Here is a 25,000-nt window from a genome sequence, read left to right as displayed (position 1 = left end):
AATTACACACATGTGTTGTTGTGATTCAAATATATTTAACTATCATACAAATGTTGTGTTGCTGTTTGTGATCATTTTTAAACACACTTGGTTTTTGTGTGACTCGTTCGACAATGACTCGTGCGACAATGATCTCTTTAGATCTCTCTGTAGATCTCTGTAGATCTCTATAGATCTCTTTAGATCTCTCTGTAGATCTCTTTAGATCTCTTTAGATCTCTGTAGATCTCTTTAGATCTCTGTAGATCTCTTTAGATCTCTCTGTAGATCTCTGTAGATCTCTGTAGATCTCTATAGATCTCTTTAGATCTCTCTGTAGATCTCTGTAGATCTCTATAGATCTCTTTAGATCTCTCTGTAGATCTCTTTAGATCTCTGTAGATCTCTTTAGATCTCTCTGTAGATCTCTTTAGATCTCTGTAGATCTCTTTAGATCTCTGTAGATCTCTTTAGATCTCTCGGTAGATCTCTGTGATCTGAGAACAACACGACACAGTAGAACTCGATGAAGTTCGTGACGAAAAAGACACTTTTGTCCTTAAGTTTCTGTCCAGATGTTCGTGACGTCGTCGAGAGAAACAAACAAAGAGGAACATTTGGCTCGACAAAGATATGGAGCAGGTAACACAAGTGACTCACACAAGTGACTCACACAAGTGACTCACACAAGGGACTCACACAAGTGACTCACACAAGTGACTCACACAAGTGACTCACACAAGGGACTCACACAAGGGACTCACACAAGGGACTCACACAAGGGACTCACACAAGGGACTCACACAAGTGACTCACACAAGGGACTCACACAAGGGACTCACACAAGGGACTCACACAAGGGACTCACACAAGGGACTCACAGGAAGTGACTCACACAAGGGACTCACACAAGGGACTCACACAAGGGACTCACACAAGGGACTCACACAAGGGACTCACAGGAAGTGACTCACACAAGGGACTCACACAAGGGACTCACACAAGGGACTCACACAAGGGACTCACACAAGGGACTCACACAAGTGACTCACACAAGTGACTCACACAAGGGACTCACACAAGGGACTCACACAAGGGACTCACACAATTGACTCACACAAGGGACTCACACAAGGGACTCACACAAGGGACTCACACAAGGGACTCACACAAGTGACTCACACAAGTGACTCACACAAGGGACTCACACAAGGGACTCACACAAGGGACTCACACAATTGACTCACACAAGGGACTCACACAAGGGACTCACACAAGGGACTCACACAAGGGACTCACAGGAAGTGACATGCTGCTGTTTGCTCGAACAGGAAGTGACGTCAGACTTAACAAGATTGTTTAAATCTGTCCTGAAATCTATTCAATGTTTTTGTTTTGTAGGGTTGTGCGATGGGATTGTGAGTCAACGATCACATCACTGGAGAATCACTTTGATGTCATCATTTGTGCTGATTGGTAGGTATACACACACACACACACGCATACACGCATACACACACGCACACACGCACACACGCATACACACACACACACACGCATACACACACACACACGCACACACACACTTACACACACATACTTACACACGCACACACACATACACACACTTGTACACACACACACGCATACAATTTTTTTTATTTTTTTTATGGCAGTCCATCGATAACGATGATGACGTTGCTCCAATTTTAATGAATAGACATTTATTGGGGTGTGTTGCGGCGGTGCATAGCCATGTGGCTGTGCAGGCCGATGCGGGATCCGCAGGTTTTGCCACAGGAGGGACAGAGGTACGTGGCACTGGAGGGTGTGGGCCCTGTAGCAGGCTGATGCCTCAGTGCACGTCGCCGTATCCTCCTCTCTGTGGCTTGCTCCTGAAGGTGAGCAGTTCCCTGGTGGCAGGAGGAACTCCGGGTATAGCGATCAGCAGCCAGGGACTCTAGTGGTGCAGGTGAAATTTTGCAATGCTTCAGGAGGGTTTTAAGATGGTCCTTGAAGCGCTTTTTTGGACCACCAGCAGATCTCTGGCCATCCAGAAGTTGGCCGTAGAGGATTTGCCTGGGCAGGCGGTGGGCAGGCATACGGATCACATGCCCAACCCAGCGCAGGTGTTTCTTTGCAAGGAGCACGGCGATGGTAGGTGTGTTGGTCCGTTCAAGAATATCAGCATGTGGCACCCTGTCTTCCCAGGACACACCCAGGATCCTTTGAAGGCAGCGGATGTGGAAGGCCTCTAGTGTTTTTATGTGCCTCTGGTAGGGTGTCCAGGTTTCCGACCTGTACAGCAGTGTAGAGAGGCAGACCGCCTTGTACACAGCTGCTTTGGTGGAGCTGGTGAGGTTCCTGTTGTGGAATACCCTGGAGCTAAGCCTGCCAAAGGCAGCGGAGGCCAGACCGACTCGGACCTGGATGTCATCATCAATGTTGCAGGAGGGGGACAGAATGCTGCCTAGGTAGGTGAAGTGAGGGACGATGGCAAGGGGATGACCATCGAGGGTGAAGGTACGCACATGTGTTTGGTGGGTGAACTCCTGGACAACTATCTGTGTTTTCCTGATGTTGATTTGGAGACCAATGGCGCTGTAGATGGATGCAACCACGTTTAACGCACGCTGTAGGGATTCTGGTGAGTGGGCAAGGAGAGCACAGTCATCTGCATACTGTAGCTCTAAGATGTGTTGGTTGGTGGTTTTGGTGAAGGCTTGATGGCGCCGAATATTGAAGAGGTTGCCATCCAGTCTGTACTGTATCTGTACCCCATCTGCTGGGTCCAGGAGTTTGTGAGAGAGGATGGTGACGGTGGAGAGGAAAATGTTGAAGATGGTAGGGGCTAGGACACACCCTTGCTTGACCCCTACATCCACACTGAAGAAGGGAGACTGCTGGCCACCAACACTCACACAGGCTTGCATTCCATCATGGAACTGCCGCAAGATGTTCCTGAACTTTGGTGGAACCCCCAGGTTCCCCAGCACATCCCACAGCAGTTCCCGGTTTACTGTGTCGAAGGCCTTGGACAGATCAATGAAAGCTAGGTACAGGTCCTTGCAGTGTTCTCTGCAGTTTTCCTGTACCTGTCTAGCAACAAAGATCATGTCAGTGGTGCTGCGCTGTTGCCTAAAACCACACTGGGATTCGGGCAGGATGTTATCAGTAGCATGAGATGCTAGTCGAAGGAGCATCACCCGTGCTAGCACCTTTCCGGCAACCGATAGGAGGGAAATGCCCCTGCTATTACCGCAGTCTGCTTTGTCACCTTTGCGCTTAAAGATTGTGATGATGTTGGCATCCTTCCAATCTTGCGGGATGACTTCAGATGACCAGATGGTACTGATCAGTTCGTGTAGTCTGCGGGTGAGCAGGTATCCGCCATGCTTCAGTATTTCTGCCGGGATTCCATCAAGCCCCGGGCTCTTATTGTTCTTCAGGCCAGCGATAGCTTTTCGTACTTCAGCAAAGCTGGGGGAGGAATCCAGATCTGTGACGGTTGGGAGGCATGGGAGGTCAGCAAGTGTGTCCATCCTGGTTGGATATGAGGTGTTCAGCAGGGTGTTGAAGTGCTCAGCCCATCTGTCCAGGATCTGTTGTTTGTCCTTGTACAGGATGGTACCATCTTCTGATCTGACCGGAGATATGTTTTTCCTCTTTGGGCCATAGATGACCTTGATGGCGTCATAGAAAGCGTGGGAGTTGTTAGTGTCCGCGTGATGCTGGATCTCATGTGCTTTCTTTGTCCACCAGTCATTCTCCATGGCTCTGAGGGTGCGCTGGGTTTCTGCCCGAATGTTGGTGAAGTGGGCCTTCAGCGAGGTGGATTTGGGGTTGGAAAGGTGAGCTGCAAGGGCCTTGTGCTTTGCCTGAAGTAGGTTGTGGATACCTGGTGCGCTATTATCAAACCAGTCTTTGTGTCGCCGTCTGGTGTACCCTACAGACTCTACTGCCGCCTGGTAGATAGCAGTGCGCAGAGTGCTCCAGGTAGAGTTGATGTAAGGAACGACTGGTGCTTCAGGGAGATTGGACAGCTGTAAAGCAATCTGTTCCCTGAGCTGGTTGACTGAGTTCAGGGACTTCAGTGCATCGCAATTGAGCTTCTTACAGGGTGGTGTTTTCCTCAGTGGAGGACAGAGTTCCAGGGTGAGTTTGGTTCTGATCAAGAGGTGGTCAGTCCAACAGTCAGCTCCACGCATGGCTCTTGTGACTCGCACCTCCTTCCTGTCAGCTTGGCGGACGATGATATAATCAAGGAGGTGCCAGTGTTTAGAGCGGGGGTGCTGCCAGAAGCTCTTGAATTTGTTCTTCATTTGGAACAAGGTGTTGGTGATGACCAGCCGATACTCAGAGCAGAGAGTGAGGAGGCGAAGACCATTCTCATTGAGCTTACCAACACCGTGCTGCCCAAGCACATCCTTCCAGAGCACACCGTCAGAGCCCACTCTCGCGTTAAAATCCCCAAGGACAATGAGCTTGTCGGTAGGGGGGGTTTTATTTATGGCGGAGTGCAGGGAGGCATAGAATAGTTCCTTGCACTCAGGGTCAGCATCCAGTGTTGGGGCGTATGCACTGATGAGAGTGGCATGACGGTTGTTGGTGAGTGGAATTCGCCAGGTCATCAGTCTTTCACTGATGCCGGTCGGGGATTCAGGAATTCTCTGAAGCAGGCTTGAGCGCACAGCAAAACCTACACCATGGAGGCGGCGGGAGCCTTCTGGAAGCCCCCTCCAGAAGAAGGTGTAGCCTTCTCCTACCTCTGTTATGGAATCCTCGCCATGGAAACGGGTTTCGCTAAGAGCTGCGATATCGATGTTGTATCTCTGCAGCTCGTGTGCAACCAGCGCTGTTCTTCTTCGGGGACGATAGGAGTCATCACCCAGATCCAAAAGAGTGCGGACGTTCCAGGTTGCAATGGTGAGATTGATGCGGGTTTTCTTATGCTTATATTTTCGACCGCGTAAAGGGATGACCCGGCAGCTGCGGCAGGCTGCCAGGGTTAAGTGGAACAGACCTTTTTTAGGCCACCTTTTCTAGGCCCCTCCCTCTCAGGGTGAGCAGGGAGGAGCTGCTCAGTCGCGTGAGGAGCTGCCGGAGAGGAGCACTGTTCCATCCCACTCCTGTGCGACCATCTATCTCACGCCGCCTAGCGTGCAGGGTTGGGCTAGATACTCCCAGTCACATCCTGACCTGTACCTACCGCCCTTCCCTATCGCCGCAGGACTTCTTATAGGGGGGTGGGAATGGGGTGGGGTATTTGGAGCAGGCCTGCGCAAGAGAGTAGATTATAGTGAGGGCAGTGGCGCGCAGTCTCTGCCCTCACTGTCTTGGTTCCCCCCTACATTCTCCAGTGGCGTGCGAAGCACGACGACCTTCAGTGGGAGAGAGTTGCAGAAAGCTGCCAGAACACCGGTCTGTTGGTGACTGCCTGATGCGGGTTATCTCCACAGGTTTTTGGTCGAAGTGTCCTTCTCCTAGATGGGTTGCCTACCATGGCTATGAGCCCCATCTGCCCATGCTATTTACCCATAGGCTGGGGCAGTGGTTGAGAGGCGCCAGGGCGTGTCCACACACCGGTGGGCCTGCACGCCTTCTCTCTAGGGCCCACTGCTGCTCCGAGATCTCCTACAGTTTAGCCTGGGACCGCGAGATACCCAGTTTCCGTGTGTGGCCGCGAGGAGGCACTGTAGGAGTCTTGGTGGTGGAGAGGCTAGCCGGTGGCCGTAGCTGAAAGCAGAAGGAAGCAAGCAGAAGTGGCATGCAACATGCACTAGCTACGAGCACTACTACCACAGTTCTACTGCACTGACGCTTCACACACACCCTTGGTATACACGACATTGTCATGTATACAAACACACACACTTGTACACACACACACACACACGCATACACACACTTGTACACACACACACACTTATACACACACCTGCACACACACACACACACACTTATACACACACAATCACACACGCATACACACACTTGTACACACACACATGCACACACACACACACACACACACACACGCATACACACACATAAACACACTTATACACACACACAAACACACTTATACACACATCTGTACACACACACACACTTATACACACACACACACACACACTTATTCACACACCTGTACACACACACACCTATACATAGACACACACTTATACACACATACTTATACACACACCTGTACACACACACATCTGTGTATTAGTGATGTGTTGTGTAGTGGTGTGTAGTGTTTGTAGTGTTGTAAGTAAGTAAGTAAGTAATATTTATTTATATAGCGCTTTTCCAGACCAGGGTCACAAAGCGCTTAAACAATCAAAACAATACTCAAAAAAGTATATATTTTAAAGATCAAGATAAAACTGAGAACAACACAGGAGTTCAAGAAAATCAAGGAGTTGTGTAGTGGTGTGTAGTGGTGTTATGCAGTGGTGTGTAGTGGTGTGTAGTGTTGTGTAGTGGTGTGTAGTGGTGTGTAGTGGTGTGTAGTGGTGTGTAGTGGTGTGTAGTGGTGTGTAGTGTTGTGTAGTGGTGTGTAGTGGTGTGTAGTGGTGTGTAGTGGTGTGTAGTGTTGTGTAGTGGTGTGTAGTGTTGTGTAGTGGTGTGTAGTGGTGTGTAGTGGTGTGTAGTGGTGTGTAGTGGTGTGTAGTGGTGTGTAGTGTTGTGTAGTGGTGTGTAGTGTTGTGTAGTGGTGTTATGCAGTGGTGTGTAGTGGTGTGTAGTGGTGTGTAGTGTTGTGTAGTGGTGTGTAGTGTTGTGTAGTGGTGTGTAGTGTTGTGTAGTGGTGTGTAGTGTTGTGTAGTGGTGTGTAGTGTTGTGTAGTGGTGTGTAATGTTGTGTAGTGGTGTGTAGTGTTGTGTAGTGGTGTGTAGTGTTGTGTAGTGGTGTGTAGTGTTGTGTAGCAGCAGGACTCTCACTCTCCATCTTTACGCTCGATGTCGCAGCAAATGGACGACTTTAGGCAAATTGCAAATAATTGCTCGTTGACAAGAGACGAGCGAAGAAGCTCAGATTGAAATGGATGCAGAAACATAAACACAACAATTAGTCCGTCTGTCAGTGAAGATCTGGACAATTTTTACATGGTTGTCACGCTTGGATCGACGTGACCCCGGCACACTGGGACTGACAGGAAATGACAAAGACTTTCATCCACGAGTTAAACTGGAGATAAAAGTGAAGACGAGATCAAACATGACTTGACTTCCATTATCTTCATGTTTGATCTTAACGACGCAAAGATCATGTTGACCTCTGACCTCAGTGAAGTCTACAGGTCAAAGGTCAACATCAAGTCAATTAAAAGGGGTTGAAATCTTTTCTTTACAACAATACACACGTACACATACACACTTTAACACACACCTAAATATACATTTTAACACACACAGACTTGATGAGGAGAGACTTGATGAAGGAAAGACTTGATGAGGAGAGACTTGATGAGGAGAGACTTGATGAGGAGAGACTTGATGAAGGAGAGACTTGATGAGGAGGGACTTGATGAGGAGAGACTTGATGAGGAGAGACTTGATGAGGAGAGACTTGATGAAGGAGAGACTTGATGAGGAGAGACTTGATGAGGAGAGACTTGATGAGGAGAGACTTGATGAGGAAAGACTTGATGAGGAGAGACTTGATGAAGGAGAGACTTGATGAGGAGAGACTTGATGAGGAGAGACTTGATGAGGAGAGACTTGATGAAGGAGAGACTTGATGAGGAGAGACTTGATGAAGGAGAGACTTGATGAGGAGAGACTTGATGAGGAGAGACTTGATGAGGAGAGACTTGATGAGGAAAGACTTGATGAGGAGAGACTTGATGAAGGAGAGACTTGATGAGGAGAGACTTGATGAGGAGAGACTTGATGAGGAGAGACTTGATGAAGGAGAGACTTGATGAGGAGAGACTTGATGAAGGAGAGACTTGATGAGGAGAGACTTGATGAGGAGAGACTTGATGAGGAGAGACTTGATGAGGAAAGACTTGATGAGGAGAGACTTGATGAAGGAGAGACTTGATGAGGAGAGACTTGATGAGGAGAGACTTGATGAGGAAAGACTTGATGAAGGAGAGACTTGATGAGGAGAGACTTGATGAGGAGAGACTTGATGAGGAGAGACTTGATGAGGAGAGACTTGATGAGGAAAGACTTGATGAGGAGAGACTTGATGAGGAGAGACTTGATGAAGGAGAGACTTGATGAAGGAGAGACTTGATGAGGAGAGACTTGATGAGGAGAGACTTGATGAAGGAGAAACTTGATGAAGGAGAGACTTGATGAGGAGAGACTTGATGAGGAGGGACTTGATGAGGAGAGACTTGATGAAGGAGAGACTTGATGAAGGAGAGACTTGATGAGGAGAGACTTGATGAGGAGAGACTTGATGAGGAGAGACTTGATGAAGGAGAGACTTGATGAGGAGAGACTTGATGAGGAGAGACTTGATGAGGAAAGACTTGATGAGGAGAGACTTGATGAAGGAGAGACTTGATGAGGAGAGACTTGATGAGGAGAGACTTGATGAGGAGAGACTTGATGAGGAAAGACTTGATGAGGAGAGACTTGATGAGGAGAGACTTGATGAAGGAGAGACTTGATGAAGGAGAGACTTGATGAGGAGAGACTTGATGAGGAGAGACTTGATGAGGAAAGACTTGATGAGGAGAGACTTGATGAAGGAGAGACTTGATGAAGGAGAGACTTGATGAGGAGAGACTTGATGAGGAGGGACTTGATGAGGAGAGACTTGATGAAGGAGAGACTTGATGAGGAGAGACTTGATGAGGAGAGACTTGATGAGGAGAGACTTGATGAGGAAAGACTTGATGAGGAGAGACTTGATGAGGAGAGACTTGATGAAGGAGAGACTTGATGAGGAGAGACTTGATGAGGAGAGACTTGATGAGGAGGGACTTGATGAGGAGGGACTTGATGAGGAGAGACTTGATGAAGGAGGAGAGACTTGATGAAGGAGAGACTTGATGAGGAGAGACTTGATGAGGAGAGACTTGATGAAGGAGAGACTTGATGAGGAGAGACTTGATGAGGAGAGACTTGATGAGGAGGGACTTGATGAGGAGAGACTTGATGAGGAGAGACTTGATGAGGAGAGACTTGATGAGGAGGGACTTGATGAGGAGAGACTTGATGAAGGAGGAGAGACTTGATGAAGGAGAGACATGAGGAAAGAAAGACTTGATGAGGAAAGACTTGATGAGGAGAGACTTGATGAGGAGAGACTTGATGAAGGAGAGACTTGATGAGGAGAGACTTGATGAGGAGAGACTTGATGAGGAGGGACTTGATGAGGAGAGACTTGATGAAGGAGAGACTTGATGAGGAGAGACTTGATGAAGGAGAGACTTGATGAAGGAGAGACTTGATGAGGAGAGACTTGATGAGAGACTTGATGAAGGAGAGACTTGATGAGGAGAGACTTGATGAGGAGAGACTTGATGAGGAAAGACTTGATGAGGAGAGACTTGATGAGGAGAGACTTGATGAAGGAGAGACTTGATGAGGAGGGACTTGATGAGGAGAGACTTGATGAAGGAGGAGAGACTTGATGAAGGAGAGACTTGATGAGGAGAGACTTGATGAGGAGAGACTTGATGAAGGAGAGACTTGATGAGGAGAGACTTGATGAGGAGAGACTTGATGAGGAGAGACTTGATGAGGAGAGACTTGATGAGGAAAGACTTGATGAGGAGAGACTTGATGAGGAGAGACTTGATGAAGGAGAGACTTGATGAGGAGAGACTTGATGAGGAGGGACTTGATGAGGAGTGACTTGATGAAGGAGGAGAGACTTGTTGAAGGAGAGACTTGATGAGGAGAGACTTGATGAGGAGAGACTTGATGAGGAGGAACTTGATGAGGAGAGACTTGATGAAGGAGGAGAGACTTGATGAGGAGAGACTTGATGAGGAGAGACTTGATGAAGGAGGAGAGACTTGATGAGGAGAGACTTGATGAGGAGAGACTTGATGAAAGAGAGACTTGACGAAGGAGAGACTCGATGAAAGAGAGACTTGACGAAGGAGAGACTCGATGAAAGAGAGACTTGATGAAGGAGAGACTCGATGAAAGAGAGACTTGATGAGGAGAGACTTGATGAGGAGAGACTTGATGAGGAGAGACTTGATGAGGAAAGACTTGATGAGGAGAGACTTGATGAGGAGAGACTTGATGAAGGAGAGACTTGATGAGGAGAGACTTGATGAGGAGAGACTTGATGAGGAGAGACTTGATGAGGAAAGACTTGATGAGGAGAGACTTGATGAGGAGAGACTTGATGAAGGAGAGACTTGATGAAGGAGAGACTTGATGAGGAGAGACTTGATGAGGAGAGACTTGATGAGGAAAGACTTGATGAGGAAAGACTTGATGAGGAGAGACTTGATGAAGGAGAGACTTGATGAAGGAGAGACTTGATGAGGAGAGACTTGATGAGGAGAGACTTGATGAGGAAAGACTTGATGAGGAGAGACTTGATGAAGGAGGAGAGACTTGATGAAGGAGAGACATGAGGAAAGAAAGACTTGATGAGGAAAGACTTGATGAGGAGAGACTTGATGAGGAGAGACTTGATGAAGGAGAGACTTGATGAGGAGAGACTTGATGAGGAGAGACTTGATGAGGAGGGACTTGATGAGGAGAGACTTGATGAAGGAGGAGAGACTTGATGAAGGAGAGACTTGATGAGGAGAGACTTGATGAGGAGAGACTTGATGAAGGAGAGACTTGATGAGGAGAGACTTGATGAGGAGAGACTTGATGAGGAAAGACTTGATGAGGAGAGACTTGATGAGGAGAGACTTGATGAAGGAGAGACTTGATGAGGAGGGACTTGATGAGGAGAGACTTGATGAAGGAGGAGAGACTTGATGAAGGAGAGACTTGATGAGGAGAGACTTGATGAGGAGAGACTTGATGAAGGAGAGACTTGATGAGGAGAGACTTGATGAGGAGAGACTTGATGAGGAGAGACTTGATGAGGAAAGACTTGATGAGGAGAGACTTGATGAGGAGAGACTTGATGAAGGAGAGACTTGATGAGGAGAGACTTGATGAGGAGGGACTTGATGAGGAGAGACTTGATGAAGGAGGAGAGACTTGTTGAAGGAGAGACTTGATGAGGAGAGACTTGATGAGGAGAGACTTGATGAGGAGGGACTTGATGAGGAGAGACTTGATGAAGGAGAGACTTGATGAAGGAGAGACTTGATGAGGAGGGACTTGATGAGGAGAGACTTGATGAAGGAGAGACTTGATGAGGAGAGACTTGATGAGGAGGGACTTGATGAGGAGAGACTTGATGAAGGAGGAGAGACTTGTTGAAGGAGAGACTTGATGAGGAGAGACTTGATGAGGAGAGACTTGATGAGGAGGGACTTGATGAGGAGAGACTTGATGAGGAGAGACTTGATGAAGGAGGAGAGACTTGATGAGGAGAGACTTGATGAGGAGAGACTTGATGAAGGAGGAGAGACTTGATGAGGAGAGACTTGATGAGGAGAGACTTGATGAAAGAGAGACTTGACGAAGGAGAGACTCGATGAAAGAGAGACTTGATGAAGGAGAGACTCGATGAAAGAGAGACTTGACGAAGGAGAGACTCAATGAAAGAGAGACTCGATGAAAGAGAGACTCGATGAAAGAGAGACTTGATGAGGAGAGACTTGAGGAAAGAGAGACTTGATGAGGAGAGACTTGATGCGGAGAGACTTGATGAGGAAAGACTTGATGAGGAGAGACTTGATGAGGAGAGACTTGATGAGGAAAGACTTGATGAGGAGAGACTTGATGAGGAGAGACTTGATGAGGAAAGACTTGATGAGGAGAGACTTGATGAGGAGAGACATGAGGAAAGAAAGACTTGATGAGGAAAGACTTGATGAGGAGAGACTTGATGAGGAGAGACTTGGTGAGGAGAGACTTGATGAGGAGAGACTTGATGAGGAAAGACTTGATGAGGAGAGACTTGATGAGGAGAGACTTGATGAAGGAGAGACTTGATGAGGAGAGACTTGATGAGGAAGGACTTGATGAGGAGAGACTTGATGAAGGAGGAGAGACTTGATGAAGGAGAGACTTGATGAGGAGAGACTTGATGAGGAGAGACTTGATGAAGGAGAGACTTGATGAGGAGAGACTTGATGAGGAGAGACTTGATGAGGAGGGACTTGATGAGGAGAGACTTGATGAGGAGAGACTTGATGAGGAGAGACTTGATGAGGAGGGACTTGATGAGGAGAGACTTGATGAAGGAGGAGAGACTTGATGAAGGAGAGACATGAGGAAAGAAAGACTTGATGAGGAAAGACTTGATGAGGAGAGACTTGATGAGGAGAGACTTGATGAAGGAGAGACTTGATGAGGAGAGACTTGATGAGGAGAGACTTGATGAGGAGGGACTTGATGAGGAGAGACTTGATGAAGGAGGAGAGACTTGATGAAGGAGAGACTTGATGAGGAGAGACTTGATGAGGAGAGACTTGATGAAGGAGAGACTTGATGAGGAGAGACTTGATGAGGAGAGACTTGATGAGGAAAGACTTGATGAGGAGAGACTTGATGAGGAGAGACTTGATGAAGGAGAGACTTGATGAGGAGGGACTTGATGAGGAGAGACTTGATGAAGGAGGAGAGACTTGATGAAGGAGAGACTTGATGAGGAGAGACTTGATGAGGAGAGACTTGATGAAGGAGAGACTTGATGAGGAGAGACTTGATGAGGAGAGACTTGATGAGGAGAGACTTGATGAGGAAAGACTTGATGAGGAGAGACTTGATGAGGAGAGACTTGATGAAGGAGAGACTTGATGAGGAGAGACTTGATGAGGAGGGACTTGATGAGGAGAGACTTGATGAAGGAGGAGAGACTTGTTGAAGGAGAGACTTGATGAGGAGAGACTTGATGAGGAGAGACTTGATGAGGAGGGACTTGATGATGAGAGACTTGATGAAGGAGAGACTTGATGAAGGAGAGACTTGATGAGGAGGGACTTGATGAGGAGAGACTTGATGAAGGAGAGACTTGATGAGGAGAGACTTGATGAGGAGGGACTTGATGAGGAGAGACTTGATGAAGGAGGAGAGACTTGTTGAAGGAGAGACTTGATGAGGAGAGACTTGATGAGGAGAGACTTGATGAGGAGGGACTTGATGAGGAGAGACTTGATGAGGAGAGACTTGATGAAGGAGGAGAGACTTGATGAGGAGAGACTTGATGAGGAGAGACTTGATGAAGGAGGAGAGACTTGATGAGGAGAGACTTGATGAGGAGAGACTTGATGAAAGAGAGACTTGACGAAGGAGAGACTCGATGAAAGAGAGACTTGATGAAGGAGAGACTCGATGAAAGAGAGACTTGACGAAGGAGAGACTCAATGAAAGAGAGACTCGATGAAAGAGAGACTCGATGAAAGAGAGACTTGATGAGGAGAGACTTGAGGAAAGAGAGACTTGATGAGGAGAGACTTGATGAGGAGAGACTTGATGAGGAAAGACTTGATGAGGAGAGACTTGATGAGGAGAGACTTGATGAGGAAAGACTTGATGAGGAGAGACTTGATGAGGAGAGACTTGATGAGGAAAGACTTGATGAGGAGAGACTTGATGAGGAGAGACATGAGGAAAGAAAGACTTGATGAGGAAAGACTTGATGAGGAGAGACTTGATGAGGAGAGACTTGATGAGGAGAGACTTGATGAGGAGAGACTTGATGAGGAAAGACTTGACGAAGGAGAGACTTGAGTTAAAGGTAAAGGGATAAAGAATGAATTTGTATTAGAGTCTAAATCCAAGTGTTTTCTGAGGCTACGATGGTCTCGTCCTTTTATCTGCTGTGTTCGCCTTTGATGTGTCGTAATTGCAGAGGTGGACGAGAGAGAGAGAGGGAGGGAGAGAGAGAGAGAGAGAGGGAGAGAGGGAGTGAGTGATGGACAAACGATAAATGTCTTCATAGTGATCACATAAGAAAAGGTCAACAACGAAGCTTCCACTCTGATTAATTACATCTCCCACTGTCAGCAGAGACCCCTGCTGAGAGGGAGGGAGGGAGAGAGAGAGGGAGGGAGAGAGAGAGAGATTCTTCAATCCTTCTTTTCTTCCACTTGTCTTTTAATCCGTTGCTGTGTCTCAAATCACATACTTGTGTACTCAAAGTTAGTATTTTTAGTGCATAAGTGCGTCTCAATTCTTAGTATGTAAAGTTCCATACACACTAGATTGTTACTAAAACACCCACAAAACTGAGTATGAATCGATGGACACTTTCTACACTAAATACACTGATACCAGCTTAAATATCTCGCTAATATTTCGATTCTCATATTTTTTCTTTATTTCTTCTTCCAAACCAAACATGCTGCCAGCAGGTGTCGCTAGTGTTCCTACAGCTGGTTGAAACCATCGTTAAATAGTAGTAGAAGAAGAAGCTGTCGCGTCATTTCCTGTTAGTGTGTAGCAGCAGAGTTTGATTTGAGACGAACTATCTGTGGAGGATTAGTTACTAGTTAGTACGTACACTATCCTGATGATACTAACTTCTAGTATACTAAGAGAAGTATGTTTGAGACATACTATCTGTGGAGGATTAGTTACTAGTTAGTACGTACACTATCCTGATGATACTAACTTCTAGTATACTAAGAGAAGTATGTTTGAGACATACTATCTGTGGAGGATTAGTTACTAGTTAGTACGTACACTATCCTGATGATACTAACTTCTAGTATACTAAGAGAAGTATGTTTGAGACATACTATCTGTGGAGGATTAGTTACTAGTTAGTACGTACACTATCCTGATGATACTAACTTCTAGTATACTAAGAGAAGTATGTGATTTGAGACATACTATCTGTGGAGGATTAGTTACTAGTTAGTACGTACACTATCCTGATGATACTAACTTCTAGTATACTAAGAGAAGTATGTTTGAGACATACTATCTGTGGAGGATTAGTTACTAGTTAGTACGTACACTATTCTGATGATACTAACTTCTAGTATACTAAGAGACGTATGTTTGAGACATACTATCTGTGGAGGATTAGTTACTAGTTAGTACGTACACTATCCTGATGATACCAACTTCTAGTATACTAAGAGAAGTATGTTTGAGACATACTATCTGTGGAGGATTAGTTACTAGTTAGTACGTACACTATCCTGATGATACTAACTTCTAGTATACTAAGAGAAGTATGTTTGAGACATACTATCTGTGGAGGATTAGTTACTAGTTAGTACGTACACTATCCTGATGATACTAACTTCTAGTATACTAAGAGAAGTATGTTTGAGACATACTATCTGTGGAGGATTAGTTACTAGTTAGTACGTACACTATCCTGATGATACTAACTTCTAGTATACTAAGAGAAGTATGTGATTTGAGACATACTATCTGTGGAGGATTAGTTACTAGTTAGTACGTACACTATCCTGATGATACTAACTTCTAGTATACTAAGAGAAGTATGTGATTTGAGACATACTATCTGTGGAGGATTAGTTACTAGTTAGTACGTACACTATCCTGATGATACTAACTTCTAGTATACTAAGAGAAGTATGTGATTTGAGACATACTATCTGTGGAGGATTAGTTACTAGTTAGTACGTACACTATCCTGATGATACTAACTTCTAGTATACTAAGAGAAGTATGTTTAGACATACTATCTGTGGAGGATTAGTTACTAGTTAGTACGTACACTATCCTGATGATACTAACTTCTAGTATACTAAGAGAAGTATGTGATTTGAGACATACTATCTGTGGAGGATTAGTTACTAGTTAGTACGTACACTATCCTGATGATACTAACTTCTAGTATACTAAGAGAAGTATGTTTGAGACATACTATCTGTGGAGGATTAGTTACTAGTTAGTATGTACACTATCCTGATGATACTAACTTCTAGTATACTAAGAGAAGTATGTGATTTGATACATACTATCTGTGGAGGATTAGTTACTAGTTAGTACGTACACTATCCTGATGATACTAACTTCTAGTATACTAAGAGAAGTATGTTTGAGACATACTATCTGTGGAGGATTAGTTACTAGTTAGTACGTACACTATCCTGATGATACTAACTTCTAGTATACTAAGAGAAGTATGTTTAGACATACTATCTGTGGAGGATTAGTTACTAGTTAGTACGTACACTATCCTGATGATACTAACTTCTAGTATACTAAGAGAAGTATGTGATTTGAGACATACTATCTGTGGAGGATTAGTTACTAGTTAGTACGTACACTATCCTGATGATACTAACTTCTAGTATACTAAGAGAAGTATGTTTGAGACATACTATCTGTGGAGGATTAGTTACTAGTTAGTACGTACACTATCCTGATGATACTAACTTCTAGTATACTAAAAGAAGTATGTTTGAGACATACTATCTGTGGAGGATTAGTTACTAGTTAGTACGTACACTATCCTGATGATACTAACTTCTAGTATACTAAGAGAAGTATGTTTGAGACATACTATCTGTGGAGGATTAGTTACTAGTTAGTATGTACACTATCCTGATGATACTAACTTCTAGTACACTAAGAGAAGTATGTTTGAGACATACTATCTGTGGAGGATTAGTTACTAGTTAGTACGTACACTATCCTGATGATACTAACTTCTAGTATACTAAGAGAAGTATGTGATTTGAGACATACTATCTGTGGAGGATTAGTTACTAGTTAGTACGTACACTATCCTGATGATACTAACTTCTAGTATACTAAGAGAAGTATGTTTGAGACATACTATCTGTGGAGGATTAGTTACTAGTTAGTACGTACACTATCCTGATGATACTAACTTCTAGTATACTAAGAGAAGTATGTTTGAGACATACTATCTGTGGAGGATTAGTTACTAGTTAGTACGTACACTATCCTGATGATACTAACTTCTAGTATACTAAGAGAAGTATGTTTGAGACATACTATCTGTGGAGGATTAGTTACTAGTTAGTACGTACACTATCCTGATGATACTAACTTCTAGTATACTAAGAGAAGTATGTTTGAGACATACTATCTGTGGAGGATTAGTTACTAGTTAGTACGTACACTATCCTGATGATACTAACTTCTAGTATACTAAGAGAAGTATGTTTGAGACATACTATCTGTGGAGGATTAGTTACTAGTTGGTATGTACACTATCCTGATGATACTAACTTCTAGTACACTAAGAGAAGTATGTTTGAGACATACTATCTGTGGAGGATTAGTTACTAGTTAGTACGTACACTATCCTGATGATACTAACTTCTAGTATACTAAGAGAAGTATGTGATTTGAGACATACTATCTGTGGAGGATTAGTTACTAGTTAGTACGTACACTATCCTGATGATACTAACTTCTAGTATACTAAGAGAAGTATGTTTGAGACATACTATCTGTGGAGGATTAGTTACTAGTTAGTACGTACACTATCCTGATGATACTAACTTCTAGTATACTAAGAGAAGTATGTTTAGACATACTATCTGTGGAGGATTAGTTACTAGTTAGTACGTACACTATCCTGATGATACTAACTTCTTGTATACTAAGAGAAGTATGTTTGAGACATACTATCTGTGGAGGATTAGTTACTAGTTAGTACGTACACTATCCTGATGATACTAACTTCTAGTATACTAAGAGAAGTATGTTTGAGACATACTATCTGTGGAGGATTAGTTACTAGTTAGTACGTACACTATCCTGATGATAATAACTTCTTGTATACTAAGAGAAGTATGTTTGAGACATACTATCTGTGGAGGATTAGTTACTAGTTAGTACGTACACTATCCTGATGATACTAACTTCTAGTATACTAAGAGAAGTATGTGATTTGAGACATACTATCTGTGGAGGATTAGTTACTAGTTAGTAACACTATCCTGATGATACTAACTTCTAGTATACTAAGAGAAGTATGTTTGAGACATACTATCTGTGGAGGATTAGTTACTAGTTAGTACGTACACTATCCTGATGATACTAACTTCTAGTATACTAAGAGAAGTATGTGATTTGAGACATACTATCTGTGGAGGATTAGTTACTAGTTAGTACGTACACTATCCTGATGATACTAACTTCTAGTATACTAAGAGAAGTATGTTTGAGACATACTATCTGTGGAGGATTAGTTACTAGTTAGTACGTACACTATCCTGATGATACTAACTTCTAGTATACTAAGAGAAGTATGTTTAGACATACTATCTGTGGAGGATTAGTTACTAGTTAGTACGTACACTATCCTGATGATACTAACTTCTAGTATACTAAGAGAAGTATGTTTAGACATACTATCTGTGGAGGATTAGTTACTAGTTAGTACGTACACTATCCTGATGATACTAACTTGTAGTATACTAAGAGAAGTATGTGATTTGAGACATACTATCTGTGGAGGATTAGTTACTAGTTAGTAACACTATCCTGATGATACTAACTTCTAGTATACTAAGAGAAGTATGTGATTTGAGACATACTATCTGTGGAGGATTAGTTACTAGTTAGTAACACTATCCTGATGATACTAACTTCTAGTATACTAAGAGAAGTATGTTTGAGACATACTATCTGTGGAGGATTAGTTACTAGTTAGTACGTACACTATCCTGATGCATACTAACTTCTAGTATACTAAGAGAAGTATGTTTGAGACATACTATCTGTGGAGGATTAGTTACTAGTTAGTACGTACACTATCCTGATGATACTAACTTCTAGTATACTAAGAGAAGTATGTGATTTGAGACATACTATCTGTGGAGGATTAGTTACTAGTTAGTACGTACACTATCCTGATGATACTAACTTCTAGTATACTAAGAGAAGTATGTTTGAGACATACTATCTGTGGAGGATTAGTTACTAGTTAGTACGTACACTATCCTGATGATACTAACTTCTAGTATACTAAGAGAAGTATGTTTGAGACATACTATCTGTGGAGGATTAGTTACTAGTTAGTACGTACACTATCCTGATGATACTAACTTCTAGTATACTAAGAGAAGTATGTTTGAGACATACTATCTGTGGAGGATTAGTTACTAGTTAGTACGTACACTATCCTGATGATACTAACTTCTAGTATACTAAGAGAAGTATGTTTGAGACATACTATCTGTGGAGGATTAGTTACTAGTTAGTACGTACACTATCCTGATGATACTAACTTCTAGTATACTAAGAGAAGTATGTTTGAGACATACTATCTGTGGAGGATTAGTTACTAGTTAGTACGTACACTATCCTGATGATACTAACTTCTAGTATACTAAGAGAAGTATGTGATTTGAGACATACTATCTGTGGAGGATTAGTTACTAGTTAGTACGTACACTATCCTGATGATACTAACTTCTAGTATACTAAGAGAAGTATGTTTGAGACATACTATCTGTGGAGGATTAGTTACTAGTTAGTACGTACACTATCCTGATGATACTAACTTCTAGTATACTAAGAGAAGTATGTTTGAGACATACTATCTGTGGAGGATTAGTTACTAGTTAGTACGTACACTATCCTGATGATACTAACTTCTAGTATACTAAGAGAAGTATGTTTGAGACATACTATCTGTGGAGGATTAGTTACTAGTTAGTACGTACACTATCCTGATGATACTAACTTCTAGTATACTAAGAGAAGTATGTGATTTGAGACACAGCACGTGTCTCTCAGAATTTGAATGTTTAGTTTACATGAAAATATACTCTGTGTTTGTTTGATTGTACATAAAGCCGGGATTTGAACCCTCAACCCTCCCTGCTGATGATGTCATTGTCTCGTCTCACTGGTCAACATCCTGCATGTCACACGCGTGTGCGACCAATATAGCAGCGTTCTCATGCCCACCCCTGCAGTGACCTTTGACCCTGCGTTTGTTATGACGGACAGGTCTGGGTGGGGGGGCGAACAATAGTGCTGCCAGGGTGTCGCGGTGACCTTTGACATCATGTCAATGTGTCTGTGACGAGCAGCTCCTCCTGTCTTCACTCCGTCAGTTACTGGTTTGAATCTGACGTCGTGACGCGTCGACCTTCCTCTGACCTCCCTCTGACCTCCCTCTGACCTCCCTCTGACCTCCCTCTGACCTCCCTCTGACCTCCAGTGACGGCGTCACGTCCGACCCCTCCTTGGCGAACGTATCATAACACGAACTTCTCACAACTCAAACAAACTCACACTCGTCTCAAGAACAATAAGCTGCACTCGTCCGTGCGCACATCCTGCAGTGAAGAGTGTGTGTCGCACAACATCCACACAACACACACTGGAGGTTAAAGAAGATCCTTTAGTTACACTCTTGTGAAATGATGTGAACACACACACAAACTGTGTAAACATATTAAGGTGTAACTAGTGTGTGTAACCTCTTGTTCGTCCAGATTTCAACTTATTTTAATAGGTTGAAAACAAGGTCATGACCTTTGAACTCTTCTCTTTCTTCTACAGTTTGTTTCTGGACCAGTACCGAGTCAGCCTGGTCGAGGCCATCAGTCGACTTCTGCAGCCTGACGTGAGTGTGTGTCGCTAACACACCTTCATCACACACTAACATGTCTAGTGATCTTCATCGTGACCTTCATCCTGACCTTCATCGTGACCTTCATCGTGACCTCCTGCTGCGACACAAACGTTCATGAATCCGTGTCTTAACTTTGATATCAGATGATGAACGAATGACTTTTATACATTTAAACTGAATTATTTCCTCCATCATTAGTTGTTTATAATGTTTGAAGGTTATTGATTGAATCATGTTTGATCAAATTCAACCTTTAAATAAACAAATTATTGATTCAAATATATAGAAAAATAATCAAATTCTGAAAGAACCCAGAACATTGTGCATACATGTCGTGGATGTCGTTGATGTCGTGGATGTCGTTGATGTCGTGGATGTCGTTGATGTCGTGGATGTCGTGGATGTCGTTGATGTCGTGGATGTCGTGGATGTCGTGGATGTCGTGGATGTCGTTGATGTCGTGGATGTCGTTGATGTCGTGGATGTCGTGGATGTCGTTGATGTCGTGGATGTCGTTGATGTCGTGGATGTCGTGGATGTCGTGGATGTCGTGGATGTCGTGGATGTCGTGGATGTCGTGGATGTCGTTGATGTCGTGGATGTCGTGGATGTCGTGGATGTCGTGGATGTCGTTGATGTCGTGGATGTCGTGGATGTCGTGGATGTCGTGGATGTCGTGGATGTCGTTGATGTCGTTGATGTCGTTGATGTCGTTGATGTTCGTTGATGTCGTTGATGTCGTGGATGTCGTTGATGTCGTTGATGTCGTTGATGTCGTTGATGTCGTGGATGTCGTGGATGTCGTTGATGTCGTGGATGTCGTGGATGTCGTGGATGTCGTGGATGTCGTTGATGTCGTGGATGTCGTTGATGTCGTGGATGTCGTTGATGTCGTTGATGTCGTTGATGTCGTTGATGTCGTTGATGTCGTGGATGTCGTTGATGTCGTTGATGTCGTGGATGTCGTGGATGTCGTTGATGTCGTTGATGTCGTTGATGTCGTGGATGTCGTTGATGTCGTTGATGTCGTGGATGTCGTTGATGTCGTTGATGTCGTGGATGTCGTTGATGTCGTTGATGTCGTTGATGTCGTTGATGTCGTTGATGTCGTTGATGTCGTGGATGTCGTTGATGTCGTTGATGTCGTTGATGTCGTGGATGTCGTTGATGTCGTTGATGTCGTTGATGTCGTTGATGTCGTGGATGTCGTTGATGTCGTTGATGTCGTTGATGTCGTTGATGTCGTTGATGTCGTTGATGTCGTTGATGTCGTTGATGTCGTGGATGTCGTTGATGTCGTTGATGTCGTTGATGTCGTTGATGTCGTTGATGTCGTGGATGTCGTGGATGTCGTTGATGTCGTTGATGTCGTTGATGTCGTTGATGTCGTGGATGTCGTTGATGTCGTTGATGTCGTTGATGTCGTTGATGTCGTTGATGTCGTTGATGTCGTTGATGTCGTTGATGTCGTTGATGTCGTTGATGTCGTGGATGTCGTTGATGTCGTTGATGTCGTTGATGTCGTGGATGTCGTTGATGTCGTTGATGTCGTTGATGTCGTTGATGTCGTTGATGTCGTTGATGTCGTGGATGTCGTTGATGTCGTTGATGTCGTTGATGTCGTTGATGTCGTTGATGTCGTGGATGTCGTTGATGTCGTTGATGTCGTTGATGTCGTTGATGTCGTTGATGTCGTTGATGTCGTTGATGTCGTTGATGTCGTGGATGTCGTTGATGTCGTTGATGTCGTTGATGTCGTGGATGTCGTTGATGTCGTTGATGTCGTTGATGTCGTTGATGTCGTTGATGTCGTTGATGTCGTTGATGTCGTTGATGTCGTGGATGTCGTTGATGTCGTTGATGTCGTTGATGTCGTTGATGTCGTTGATGTCGTGGATGTCGTTGATGTCGTGGATGTCGTTGATGTCGTTGATGTCGTTGATGTCGTTGATGTCGTTGATGTCGTTGATGTCGTTGATGTCGTGGATGTCGTTGATGTCGTGGATGTCGTTGATGTCGTTGATGTCGTGGATGTCGTGGATGTCGTGGATGTCGTGGATGTCGTGGATGTCGTTGATGTCGTTGATGTCGTTGATGTCGTTGATGTCGTGGATGTCGTGGATGTCGTGGATGTCGTTGATGTCGTTGATGTCGTTGATGTCGTGGATGTCGTTGATGTCGTTGATGTCGTTGATGTCGTGGATGTCGTTGATGTCGTTGATGTCGTTGATGTCGTTGATGTCGTTGATGTCGTTGATGTCGTGGATGTCGTGGATGTCGTTGATGTCGTTGATGTCGTTGATGTCGTTGATGTCGTGGATGTCGTGGATGTCGTGGATGTCGTTGATGTCGTTGATGTCGTTGATGTCGTTGATGTCGTGGATGTCGTGGATGTCGTTGATGTCGTTGATGTCGTTGATGTCGTTGATGTCGTTGATGTCGTTGATGTCGTTGATGTCGTGGATGTCGTGGATGTCGTGGATGTCGTGGATGTCGTTGATGTCGTTGATGTCGTTGATGTCGTGGATGTCGTGGATGTCGTTGATGTCGTGGATGTCGTGGATGTCGTGGATGTCGTTGATGTCGTTGATGTCGTGGATGTCGTGGATGTCGTGGATGTCGTGGATGTCGTTGATGTCGTGGATGTCGTGGATGTCGTGGATGTCGTGGATGTCGTTGATGTCGTTGATGTCGTTGATGTCGTTGATGTCGTGGATGTCGTGGATGTCGTGGATGTCGTGGATGTCGTTGATGTCGTGGATGTCGTTGATGTCGTGGATGTCGTGGATGTCGTGGATGTCGTTGATGTCGTTGATGTCGTTGATGTCGTTGATGTCGTTGATGTCGTGGATGTCGTGGATGTCGTTGATGTCGTGGATGTCGTGGATGTCGTGGATGTCGTTGATGTCGTTGATGTCGTTGATGTCGTGGATGTCGTGGATGTCGTGGATGTCGTTGATGTCGTGGATGTCGTTGATGTCGTGGATGTCGTGGATGTCGTGGATGTCGTTGATGTCGTTGATGTCGTGGATGTCGTGGATGTCGTGGATGTCGTTGATGTCGTTGATGTCGTGGATGTCGTTGATGTCGTTGATGTCGTTGATGTCGTTGATGTCGTTGATGTCGTTGATGTCGTTGATGTCGTGGATGTCGTGGATGTCGTTGATGTCGTTGATGTCGTTGATGTCGTTGATGTCGTGGATGTCGTTGATGTCGTTGATGTCGTTGATGTCGTTGATGTCGTGAATGTCGTGGATGTCGTGGATGTCGTTGATGTCGTGGATGTCGTTGATGTCGTGGATGTCGTGGATGTCGTGGATGTCGTTGATGTCGTTGATGTCGTGGATGTCGTGGATGTCGTGGATGTCGTGGATGTCGTGGATGTCGTTGATGTCGTGGATGTCGTGGATGTCGTGGATGTCGTGGATGTCGTTGATGTCGTTGATGTCGTTGATGTCGTGGATGTCGTTGATGTCGTTGATGTCGTTGATGTCGTGGATGTCGTGGATGTCGTGGATGTCGTTGATGTCGTGGATGTCGTGGATGTCGTGGATGTCGTGGATGTCGTTGATGTCGTGGATGTCGTGGATGTCGTGGATGTCGTGGATGTCGTTGATGTCGTTGTTGTCGTTGATGTCGTTGATGTCGTTGATGTCGTGGATGTCGTTGATGTCGTTGATGTCGTTGATGTCGTTGATGTCGTTGATGTCGTTGATGTCGTTGATGTCGTTGATGTCGTGGATGTCGTTGATGTCGTTGATGTCGTTGATGTCGTGGATGTCGTTGATGTCGTTGATGTCGTTGATGTCGTTGATGTCGTTGATGTCGTTGATGTCGTTGATGTCGTTGATGTCGTGGATGTCGTTGATGTCGTTGATGTCGTTGATGTCGTTGATGTCGTTGATGTCGTGGATGTCGTTGATGTCGTGGATGTCGTTGATGTCGTTGATGTCGTTGATGTCGTTGATGTCGTTGATGTCGTTGATGTCGTTGATGTCGTGGATGTCGTTGATGTCGTGGATGTCGTTGATGTCGTTGATGTCGTGGATGTCGTGGATGTCGTGGATGTCGTGGATGTCGTTGATGTCGTTGATGTCGTTGATGTCGTTGATGTCGTGGATGTCGTGGATGTCGTTGATGTCGTGGATGTCGTTGATGTCGTTGATGTCGTTGATGTCGTGGATGTCGTTGATGTCGTTGATGTCGTTGATGTCGTGGATGTCGTTGATGTCGTTGATGTCGTTGATGTCGTTGATGTCGTTGATGTCGTTGATGTCGTGGATGTCGTGGATGTCGTTGATGTCGTTGATGTCGTTGATGTCGTTGATGTCGTGGATGTCGTGGATGTCGTGGATGTCGTTGATGTCGTTGATGTCGTTGATGTCGTTGATGTCGTGGATGTCGTGGA

The 25,000-nt window shown here is 44.6% G+C and overlaps 1 protein-coding gene across 1 annotated transcript in view; it reads left to right on the top strand.

The window, feature by feature from the left end:
• The window catches only part of camkmt (calmodulin-lysine N-methyltransferase), a 139,798-nt gene that overhangs the window by 99,371 nt on the left and 15,427 nt on the right, over nt 1-25,000 (top strand). Inside the window, exons 7-9 of the mRNA XM_087802547.1 lie at nt 555-621; nt 1,381-1,455; nt 20,520-20,583. Of these exons, the coding sequence (XP_087658673.1) occupies nt 555-621; nt 1,381-1,455; nt 20,520-20,583 (206 nt within the window). The remainder of the gene's footprint in view (nt 1-554; nt 622-1,380; nt 1,456-20,519; nt 20,584-25,000) is intronic.

Source organism: Callionymus lyra, chromosome 11 (assembly GCF_982586985.1).
Source record: "Callionymus lyra chromosome 11, fCalLyr1.hap1.1, whole genome shotgun sequence".
NCBI classification, from domain to species: Eukaryota; Metazoa; Chordata; class Actinopteri; order Syngnathiformes; family Callionymidae; genus Callionymus; species Callionymus lyra.
This window is presented reverse-complemented; position numbering and strand designations above follow the sequence as displayed.